Below are 12229 nucleotides of genomic sequence, written 5' to 3'. Positions count from 1 at the left end.
CAACAAAAGCCAGAACTGACAAATGGGATCTAATTAAACTAAAGAGCTTCTGCACAGCAAAAGAAACTACCATCAGAGTGAACAGGCAACCTACAGAATGGGAGAAAATTTTTGCAATCTACTCATCTGATGAAGGGCTAATATCCAGAACCTATAAAGAACTCAATCAAATTCGCAAGAAAAAAACAAACAACCCCATCAAAAAGTGGGCAAAGGATATGAACAGACACTTCTCAAATGAAGACATTCATACAGCCAACAGACACATGAAAAAATGCTCATCATCACTCGCCATCAGAGAAATGCAAATCAAAACCACAATGAGATACCATCTCATACCAGTTACTATGGCAATCATTAAAAACTCAGGAAACAACAGGTGCTGGAGAGGATGTGGAGAAATAGGAACACTTTTACCTTGTTGGTGGGACTGTAGACTAGTTCAACCATTGTGAAAAACAGTGTGGCGATCCTCAAGGATCTAGAACTAGAAATACCATTTGACCCAGCCATCCCATTGCTGGGGATATACCCAAAGGATTATAAGTCATGCTGCTATAAAGACACATGCACACGTATGTTTATTGCAGCACCATTCACAACAGCAAAGACTTGGAATCAACCCGAATGTCCATCAGTGACAGACTGGATTAAGAAAATGTGGCACATATACAATATGGAATACTATGCAGCCATAAAAAAGGATGAGTTCGTGTCCTTTGTAGGGACATGGATGCAGCTGGAAACCATCATTCTCAGCAAACTATCGCAAGAACAGAAAACCAAATACTGCCTATTCTCACTCATAGGTGGGAACTGAACAATGACATCACTTGGACACAGTAAGGGGAACATCACACACCAGGTCCTATTGTTGGGGGGGAGGGAGGAATAGCATTAGGAGATATACCTAATGTAAATGACGAGTTAATGGGTGCAGCACACCAACATGGCACATGTATACATATGTAACAAACCTGCACATTGTGCACATGTACCCTAGAACTTAAAGTATAATAAAAAAAAAAAGAGAGACAAAGAGGGACATTATATAATGGTAAAAAGCCTTGTCCAACAGGAAAATATCACAATCATAACCATATATGCACCTAACACTGGAGCTCCCAAATTTATAAAACAATTACTAATAGACCTAAGAAATGAGATAGACAGCAACACAAAAATAGTGGGGGACTTTAATACTCCACTGACAGCACTAGACAGGTCATCTAACAAAGAAACAATGGATTTAAACTATACCTTAGAACAAATGGACTTAACAAACATACAGAACATTTCATCCAACAACAGCATAATACACATTCTATTCAACAGCACATGAAACTTTCTCCAAGATAGACCACGTTATAGGCCATAAAATGAGCCTAAATAAATTTAAGAAATTTGAAATTATATCAAGCACTCTCTCAGACTACAGTGGAATAAACCTGGAAATCAACTCCAAAAGGAACCTTCAAAACCATGCAAATATATGGATATTAAATAACCTGCTCCTGAATGAGCACTGGGCCAAAAATGAAATCAAGATGGAAATTAAAAAATTCTTCGAACTGAATGACAATAATGACACAACCTATCAAAACCTCTGGGATACAGCTAAGGTGGTACTAAGAGGAGAGTTCATAGCCCTAAATGCCTACATGAAAAAGTCTAAAAGAGCACTGACAATCTAAAGTCACACCTCAAGTAAATAGAGAAACTAGAACAAACCAAACCCAAACCCAACAAAAGAAAGGAAATAACCAAGATCAGAGCAGAACTAAATGAAATTGGAACAAAAAAGTACAAAAAAAAAGCACAAAAGATAAATGAAACAGAAAGCTGGTTCTTTGAAAAGATAAATAAAATTGATAGACCATTAGTAAGATTAAGGAAAGAAGAGAGAAAATCCAAATAACCTCACTAAGAAATGAAACAGGAGATATTAGAGCTGACACCACTGAAATACAACAGATCATTCAAGGCTACTATGAACACCTTAATACACATAAACTAGAAAACCTAGAAGAGATGGATGACTTTCTGGAAAAATACAACACTCCTAGCTTAAATCAGGAAGAATTAGATACCCTGAACAGACCAATAACAAGCAGCGAGATTGAAATGGTAATTTTAAAATTACCAACAAAAAAAAGGTCCAGGACCAGAAGGATTCACAGCAGAATTCTACCAGACATTCAAAGAATTGGTACCAATCTTTTTGACAGTATTCCACAAGATAGAGAAAGAAGGAACCCTCCCTAATTCATTCTATGAAGCCAGCATCACCCTAATACCAAAACCAGGAAAGGACACAACCAAGAAAGGAAACTACAGACCAATATCCTTGATGAACATCGATGCTAAAATCCTTAACAAAATACCAGCTAACTGAATCCAACAACATATCAAAAAAATAATTTACCATGATCAAGTGGGTTTCATATCAGGGATGCAAGGATGGTTTAACATATGCAAGTCAATAAATGTAATACACCACATGAACAGAAGTAAAAACAAAAATCACATGATCATCTCAATCGATGCAGAAAAACCATTCAACAAAATCCAGCATCCCTTTATGATTAAAACTCTCAGCAAAATCAGCATACAAGGGACATACCTTAATGTAATAAAAGCCATCTATGACAAACCCACAGCCAACATAATACTGAAAACAGAAAAGTTGAAAGCATTCCCCCTGAGAATGGGAAAAGAGAAGGATGCCCACTCTCACCACTCTTCTTTACAGTACTGGAAGTCCTAGCCAGACCAATCAGACAAGAGAAAGAAATAAAGGGCATTCAAATAGGCAAAAAGGAAGTCAAACTGTCACTGTTTGTGGATCATATGATTTTTTACCTTAAAAACGCTAAGGATTCCTCCAGGAAGCTCCTAGAGCTGATAAAAGAATCCTGCAAAGTTTCCAGATACAAGATTAATGTACACAAATCAGTAGCTCCTCTATACACCAACAGCGACCAAGTGGAGAATCAAATCAAGAACTCAACCCCTTTTACAGTAGCTGCAAAAATGATAAATAAATAAAATACTTTGGAATATACCTAACAAAGGAGTCGAAAGACCTCTATAAGGAAAACTACAAAACACTGCTGAAAGAAATCATAGACGACACAAACAAATGGAAACATATCCCATGCTCATGGATGGGTAGAATCAATATTGTGAAAATGACCATACTGCCAAAAGCAATCTACAGATTCAACACCATCCCCATCAAAATACCACCATCATTCTTCACAGGGTTACAAAAAAAAATTCTGAAGTTCATATGGAACCAAAAAAGAGCCTGCATAGCCAAAGCAAGACTAAGTAAAAAGAAAAAATCTGGGGGCATCACATTACCTGATTTCAAGCTATATTACAAAGTCATAGTCACCAAAATGGCATGGTACTGGTACAAAAACAGGCACATAGATCAATGGAACAGAATAGAGAACCCAGAAATAAACCCAAAACTTACAGCCAACTGATCTTCAACAAAGCAAACAAAATCATAAAGTGGGGAGAGCACACCCTTTTCCACAAATGGTGCTGGGATAATTGGCTAGCCACATGTAGGAGACCAAAACCGGATCCTCATCTCTCACCTTATACAAAAAATTAACTCAAGATAAATTAAGGACTTAAACCTAAGACTTGAAACTGTAAAAATTCTAGAAGATAACATTGGAAAAACCTTTCTAGACATTGGCTTAGGTAAGGATTTCATGACCAAGAACCCAAAAGCAAATGCAATAAAAACAAAGACAAATAGCTGGGACCTAATTAAACGAAAGAGCTTTTGCATGGCAAAAGGAACAGTCAGCAGAGTAAACAGACAACCCACAGTGTGGGAGAAAATCTTCACAATCTATACATCCAACAAAGAACTAATATCCAGAATCTACAAGGAACTCCAACAAATCAGTAAGAAAAACCAAACAATCCCATCAAAAAGTGGGCTAAGGATATGAATAGACAGTTCTCAAAAGAAGATATACAAGTGGCCAACAAACATATGAAGAAATGTTCAACATCACTAATGATCAGGGAAATGCAAATCAAAACCACAATGTGATACCACCTTACTCCTGCAAGAATGGCCATAACACCCCCCCCCCCGCAAAAAAAAAATAGATGTTGGTGTGGACGCAGTGAAAAGGGAGCGCTTCTACATTGCTGGTGGGAATGTAAACTAGTACAGTAATTATGGAAAACAGTGTGGAGATTCCTTAAGTAGAACTACCATTTGATCCAACAATCCCACTACTAGGTATCTACCCAGAGGAAAAGAAGTCATTATTCAAAAAAGATACTTGCACACGCATGTTTATAGCAGCACAATTTACCATTGCAAAATTGTGGAACCAACCCAAATGCCCATCAATCAATGAGTGGATAAAGAAACTGTGAGAGAGAGAGATATATATATATTTGGTGTGTATATGTATGTGTGTGTATATATACACATATATACACCAAATATATACCAAATAATACCATAATACCAAACTGTGATATATATATCACAGTTTATTATATATAATATAAATACCAAATAACACCATATTACCAAACTGTGATATATACATATGACAGTTTATTATACATATCACAGTTTATATATTATATATATACCAAATAATACCATATTACCAAACTGTGATATATATATATCACTGTTTATTTTTTATATACATATGATGGAATACTATGCAGCCATAAAAAGAAATGAATTGACAGCATTTGCAATGACCTGGATGAGGCTGGAGACTATTATTCTAAGTGAAGTAACTCAGGAATGGAAAACCAAACATCATACATTCTCACTGATATGTGAGAGCTAAGCTATGAGGATGCAAAGGCATAAGAATGATATGATGGACTTTGGAGACTTGGGGGGAAGAGTGGGAGGGGGCGGGGGATAAAAGACTACAAATATGGTGCAGTGTATACTGCTCGGGTGATGGGTGCACCAAAATATCACAAATCATCACCGAAGAACTTAGGTAATCAAATACCACCTGTGCCCCAATAACTTATGGAAAGATAAATATATAAAGAACTCTTGCTAAACTATGACAAGAAACATCAGAAACCTGACTGTATTTATTACCCATAGCCTTATTAAGAGTTCAAGTGACCCCAAAGGGAAATCTGCAGCTCAGCCCTTTTAAAATAATGTAGGAAAGGCCTTTCTTAACTATAGACCTCCTAATAAACATAAATACTTTCAGGCTACAAAATTATGTAATCAAGTTAGGATAAGTGCAAAAAGCACTCCTTAAATATGGAAATCAAAGACTCCCTTCCCCTACTAAGGAAGAGAATTTTGTTACAACCAGCTGGGAGATTAGGTCCTATTCAAAACATGAAAGAAAGGATCCCCAGAAGATCAACTTTCCCCAAAATGTAAGGGACCTTATCAAGTTCTCCTAAGTACCCCAACTGCAGTTAAACTTCTGAAAATAAACAGCTGGGGCCACCTACCTCAAATTAAACCTGTCTCTCGTAAAAAGTCCCACAGGCCGACGGAACACGGAAGACTAATCACGTTTATTCCTGTAAGCCAATCAGTGACCTCCAACTCCTGTTCAAAAAAAATACAAGAGATGGGTAACATAAAGATATGGACTGGCATTCTACTTCTGGGTGTAAGTTGGAATCACGCAGAGAGTATTTTATTTACAGAATATTTTATTTACTGAGTGGGCACAGACTTCAGCCTCTCTACAAAATCAAACTGTTGGGTATGTGGGAAATTGCTCCTTTCCTCCATTTCCAGGTGGCCCTGGCATATTCAACTGGCCAACTTAAGTTTATGGGGATTTTATTATGATTAGACATTATAAACATAGCCCCTCTTTTCCCATGTATCATAGCCACACAGGCCTTAGCCCCTTCCCCTCCTATGAAGAAACAAAACAGCATCCTTCTAATCTAATTAAAAAACAGCTAAATTCCACCCCAACTTTAGGTTATGCTCTACATAATGAACTTGGGCAAATGACAGCTATTCAAGTACAGGCATCAGGCAAAGCACCTCTATGTTTTAAAAGGCACAGCAGTCACCACCTAACTGGAACCCATAATATGGGATGGCTGTCACCTGTAATCAGATCCTTCTTTTAACAGATCAAATGTGGATGGGATGGCAAGACAATTTCCCAAAAATAAGTGCCTACCCTTCTCCTTGGGATGGTTATGGGCTTGCAGAACTCATGGCTGGCCATACTTACCTTATAACTGGACTAAAAGGTATACATGGGATCATCCTTATCTCCAGAGATCTATCCTCACCAAATTGGACTCTATCCTATCTAACTGGGAAATTGTGAAAGCTCACCATAGGCAACAAAACGGTTCTATTTGAAGGCTGTATTTTCCCCACAGGTAGCTACAATCAGTATCGAGTTACAAGGTGAAGCCTTAGTGAAGCACACGGCTGCAGTTTTCAATAATACACCCTAGGCCCTTACCCTCCTGAGGAAACTTCTCCGATTAGGCAGGTAGTCTTACAAAACCATATGGCTTTGGACATTTTAACAGCAGCCCAAGGGGCGAACTGTGCTTTAATTAAAACCGAATGTTGTGTGTATGTTCCAGACTATTCACATAATATTACCCAGATTATAGAAGCTTTAGACACTCATATCTGTGCCATTAATGTGCTATCAGTCAACCCTTTATCAGCTTGGTTCCAACAACTGCCCAGTTCTTGGGGCAGGACCCAGGCTGAATAGGGGCGATGATATTCCTGACCCTGTTTAGTTTACTTGAAATAATTTTACTTATTCTGCTTTGCTGTTGTGGTTGCACTCTTTGTGTAGAAATGCAAGACAAGCTCACTCAATGCTTTCTTAAATTAAACACTTACTAATCTGCCAGACATCACCTTTTGTGAGAACTCGGGAGTTATAAACAACCTTAACCATACCAACGCTGTCTAACTGAGCTTCTCTCTACCCTGAATGCAAGAGACCCTAATTTAGGCAGGAATATCATCGCCCCTATTCAGCCTGAAAAAGTTACAGAAGACAGATCTTCGTCCCTCTGCAAACCCCAGGATTAAGGGTCCTTTTGCAAAGGGAAGGGGGAGATATGTCAGAGGCATTCAAACCACAGCAGCTCCATTTTGAGTGAGGGCTAGGAAAATGAGGCTTAGACTTGCTGGACTGCGTTCCCAAAAGGTTAGACATTCCTAGCCTCTAGATGTTTACAGTTAAGGGAACAAATTAATAATGTTTACTAAACAGACCCAGACTTGGGAGTGTCCAGATATTCTGATATCTGGAGAACAAAGGCATTCCTAATTTTGCTTTAAAAATAATAATATTAATTATTGCAAAATATACTAATTAAGAAAATTAATCCTTTATCACAAACCCTTGTAGCAGAGCACATCTCCCGAGAATCTTTTTTATCATATATATACACACACGTATATACACACATATATATACATATATACATATATACACATATATATGTATATATACACATATATATACATGGTACAAGCATTGTACCTATGGTGGATGCATTCCTCCTCTTTTAGTAATGCCCTACTCTTTCTGTGGAGTAGCTGTGCTTTCACTACTTTACTTTCTTAATAAAATTGCTTTTACTTGGCACTGTAGACTCACCCTAAATTCTTTCTTGCACAAGATCCAAGAACTGTCTCGGGGTCTGGATTGGGACCCCTTTCCTGTAACAGCACCATTAGCTCTTTTTTTTTCTTTGTTTTTTTTTGAAACTGCATCTCGCTCTGTCACCCAGGCTGGAGTGCAGTGGTGCCATGTTGGCTCACTGCAACCTCCGCCTCCCCGGTTCAAGCGATTCTCGTGCCTCAGCCTCCTGAGTAGCTGGGATTACAGGTGCCTGCCATCATGCCTGGCTAATTTTTGTATTTTTAGTAGAGACAGGGTTTCACCATGTTGGCCAGGCTAGTCTCGAACTCCTGAACTCAAATGATCCACCTGCCTCGGCCTCCCAAAGTGATGGGATTTCAGGGATGAGCCACACCATTAGCTCCTTAAGCAATTCAAATAAAATTTCTTTTCTAGTTCCGTAATGAGTACAGCATATATTTACTCAATAAAAAGTATCAATATCAATTTAGGCTATTTTCCTGATGGCGAAAGATATTTAGTTTGGCAAGTTTCTAAAACTTTCTCTCTTGGTGACACTCTCAGAGCAGTCACAAAGCCATCTACCTAGGAGATATGAGAACTGTTCCCCAAATAATGTAAATAAAAATGCTCTCTTTGGGAGGCGGGTGGATCACCTGAGGTCAGGAGTTCGAGACCAGCCTGGCCAACATGGTGAAACCCCTTCTCTACTAAAAATATAAAAATTAGTTGGGCATAGTGATGAGTACCTGTAATCCAAGCTACTCAGGAGGCTGAGGCAGGAGAATTGCTTGAACCCAGGAGACGGAGTTTGCAGTGAGCCGACACGGTGTCACTGCGCTCCAGCCTGGGTGACAAGAATGAGGCTCTGTTTCAAAAAAAAAAAAAATGCTCTTACGTGTACCATATTTGGCATTTTATACACTGCTTTCATATAGAATATCTACTCTGATATTCTTAAATATCTGCTGTGAGGTAGCATGAATCCTATTTCATGGATGAAGTAACTAGGGCTCAGAGACGTAAAGCCACTCACTCACCCCAGGTCAATGCAGCTAGTGGGGAACAGAGCCTGAGGCTGGAAAGCAAGTCCATCTGTCCCCCACACCCATGCTGCCTTTTGAATAGTTACAGCTACCAAACAAGAAAGGAAATAGAATGTCAGGTACCTTTCTGCGTGCTGGCCCATGCTCTGCTGTTTGCTCTCGAAGGCACTGAAGCTGCTCATGTCCATGTAGCCATCGTTTTCATATGCTGTGGACAGGGATCTGCTCTGATCTTCAAACAGCTTCCTGAGCATGCCAGCCCTGCAGGCCTCCGGGGCAGAATCTGGATATTCTTGTAGTCCAAGTTCATGGCTGGAATGTTCTCATAGTCTGAAGTGTCAGTGCTGGGGAAGGAGACAGATGGTGGCTTGGCCAGTGGCAAGGGCAGGAAGGGCGGCCGGGAGCGGTCTTTGAAGGGCTTCACTCTGGACACCGTCCTGCTGAAGGGGACCCTTTCCTCTTGCCATCTCTATAAAAGATGAGGGAGGAGGGGGATTCAGAAGCCCGGAGCTTCCCAGTCTGAGACTTAAGCTGAGGGGAGTTACTGGGGTTTCTCTGGTCAACTTCCAGAATCCTGGAAGGCCCATGGCAGCTGGATTCTGAAGAGGACCTGGAGGAAGACACCTTCACGTGCAATTTACTCTCTGTCTTTTGTTTTTCTTTTTTCTTTTTTTTTTTTTTTTTTGAGACGGAGTCTCACTCTTGTTGCCCAGGCTAGAGTGCAATGGCACAATCTCGGCTCACCGCAATCTCTGCCTCCCAGGTTCAAGTGATTCTCCTGCTTCAGCCTCCCGAGTAGCTGGAATTACAGGTGCGTGCCACCATGCCTGGCTAATTTTTGTATTTGTAGTAGAGATGGGGTTTCACTATGTTGGCCAGACTGCTCTTGAACTCCTCACATTAGGTGATCTTCTCGCCTCAGCTTCCGAAAGTGCTGGGATGACAGGCGTGAGCCACCACGCCTGGCCTCTCCATCTTCTTCTTAAACATCAGTGCCAGGAACCGCTTAAAGGATGACTTCTTCTTGCACTTGTCTGAGAAGTCGCTCTTGATCAGGAGCAAGGGAGAACTCTTTGTGATGGGCTTAATGGTGATGCAGGCCAGGTCAAAAGGAGGTGGGATGTCGACCATGGAAGAAGGCGTGGAGGTGCCACTGGACAGAAGGTGGTTTCTCTGGGAGAAACTCCCAGACAGGACAGAGTTCCTCTTTCCTCTTTATCCTGTGGTCATCTAACCCTGATCCTCCTGGCTCCCAGTTCACAGAGACGGGAACAGGAATCTCTTGGCCTTCCATGGAGAACAACCGAGGGTATAAAGTGAAGGCCCTGGGCTTCAATGGCAAGGCCCTGCTGGCTTCCAGGGGCTTCCCTTCCAGTGACAAAAGCTATTTCCTGCCTCCTCTGCAGCACCTCTGATGACAGGGGCTGAGGAACCTACCTCAGATCTGGTTTCTTTGGGGGCAGTTTCTGGGATGGTTTCTGGCCCCCTTCCCAAAGTGGGGCCAGGCCCTTGTGCCAATGTTCTTCCTGTCCACGGAGACCAGGCTACCTTCTGCTTCACAGTTCATTTCTTCTTTTGAGCCATAACCACCCAGGGTGTCCAATGCAGCCTGCCCTCCTCCAGGGGCTGCCAGACTGGCAGGCCCCCTCCCATCACATAGGGGTTGGCCAGTGTGTCATCAATGACCTCCTCCTCCTCTTCCCCCTCCTCCTCCTGGGAGGCTTACTCCCATCACATAGAGGCTGGCCAGCATGTCATCCATGGCCTCCTCCTACTCCTCCTCCTCCCCTCTTCCTCCTGGCAGGCCCACTCCCATCACATACAGGCTGGCCAGCGTGTCATCCATGGCCTCCTCCTCTTCCTCCCCTCCTCCTCCTGGCAGGCCCACTCCCATCACATAGGGGTTGGCCAGCATGTCATCCACGAAGACCTCCTCCTTCTCCTCCTCCCCCTCCCCCTACTCCTCCCCCACCTTCTCCTTCAGCAGGACCACCACATCAGGGGCTGTAGGATCCTCTGCCGCTCCATCTTGCAGGGAGCCATGCTGGCCACACAAAGCCCCGACCACAGGGTCCTCCTCCGCACACAGCCCCAACTTTGGTGCCTGCTCTGATTCTAAGCCTTTCATTGACTCAGAAAGAGAACAGCTCTCACTATAAAAACAGGTGCTCTCCGTTGGGAAGAACTCATAGGGGCTTCCTGTGAGGGAAAAAAGTTGTCCATGCAGTTGTTCTGGAAAAGGATGATCTGGCAGCTCTCCTCGGCAGGCTCATCCTGTGCACGGTCCTCCAGGGTGGCAGCTGCCACTTTTTGGTTGGTTTCCTCCTCGTGGTCAGGTGGTTCACTGAAGTAAACCTGCTCCCCAGCTGTGACACCTGTGGCTTCTTCCCATCCCTCCTCAAGAACCTCAGGGCAGTCTGTGGCCATCTCTGCCTCCTGGACCCCCATGGCCAGCTCCTTCTCAGGAGGCTCCTTGCTGGCTTCCTCAGCATCCTGTCCCATGTCCTCCGTGGGCCTGTCAGGACCCAAACCCTCATCTGCCCCTGCTGGGTCTGTGCTGGCATAGCCTTCCTCATCATCCTCCTCTGCCTCCTGGGGGGTCTTGGGGGGCTCGTGCTCCTCTCCATGGATGTGAGGCAGGAGGTCACTCTGGAAGACTGCCTCTCCAGCCCAAGAATCACCGTCCTCCAGGCTGCACTCCCTGTGTGGCTGCACCAGCTTCTCTTCCTCCTCACTTCCGGACACCTGCTCCTGTGTCCCTAGCTTATGGCCACAGCCCTCTCCTTGGTCCTCAGGAGCGAAGTCTGTGCCTTCCTCACCCTCCCTGCTCAGTGATACTGCAGCTAGGGCAGCAGTCACTGCTGAGTCCTCACCAGCTCCCGTCCCCTCCAGGCCACATGCCTCACCTCCCTCCTCACACTCCTCTTCCTCTTCCCCAGAGGCCTCAGGAGACACCAGGGCTGCATTCCCTGCACTGCCCCCATCCTTGGGTTCATCCTCCCTCAGCAGAGCCCTGGGGACTACGATGTAATCCTCGTCAGTCTCTGACTCAGAGCACTTCGGGATGGACCGGGGCCCTTCATCAAGCCCCCTGTCTACACAGAGCAGCCGCCTGTTGCGGCATTTGTTCAAGCTGTCATTCAGGTACACACTGGCTCTCCACTCGTTTGGGGCAGTCAGCCTGGGCTTGGGGGCAATGGGGGGCTTCGGACCCCTGAACATGGAGTTTGGACTGTGAAGACTATCGGGCCTGGGTGAGGAAGGGAATTTGGGCACAGTCACTGGCGTCAGTGGACTGGTAGTCTTTGGCTTGGGAGCAACAGGTGGTTTTGGCGAATCTAGAGGACAAAAATAGAGAAAAGGAGAAAAAGTACGATTAACTTTATTTCCATTCAGAGTCTCCTACACACCACTTGCTGGGGACATTGCAGATGGTTCCATCCGCCCATGTGAAGCCCACCTCCCGTGCTTCGTGTTAGGCTTATGCCCTCCACCAGAATCTTTAAAACCCCTTGATTTTCCACTAAAGATTCATTCTGCAAACAAGGT

The 12229-nt window shown here is 43.3% G+C and overlaps 1 protein-coding gene across 1 annotated transcript; it reads right to left on the bottom strand.

The window, feature by feature from the left end:
* Positions 1 to 8670: 8670 nt before the first annotated feature.
* Positions 8671 to 12020, bottom strand: LOC102144005 (FYVE, RhoGEF and PH domain-containing protein 5-like). Its single transcript, XM_065539328.1, is given in 10 exon segments — positions 8671 to 8945; positions 8948 to 9130; positions 9133 to 9320; positions 9648 to 9875; positions 9877 to 10066; positions 10069 to 10159; positions 10161 to 10314; positions 10456 to 10529; positions 10653 to 10891; positions 10894 to 12020. Coding segments are annotated over 10 exon segments (2631 nt in total). The 5' UTR covers positions 11903 to 12020.
* Positions 12021 to 12229: the final 209 nt, after the last annotated feature.

This window comes from Macaca fascicularis, chromosome 2 (genome assembly GCF_037993035.2).
Source record: "Macaca fascicularis isolate 582-1 chromosome 2, T2T-MFA8v1.1".
NCBI lineage: Eukaryota > Metazoa > Chordata > Mammalia > Primates > Cercopithecidae > Macaca > Macaca fascicularis.
Note: the sequence above shows the minus strand (reverse complement) of the source record. Positions and strands in the feature narration are given on the sequence as shown.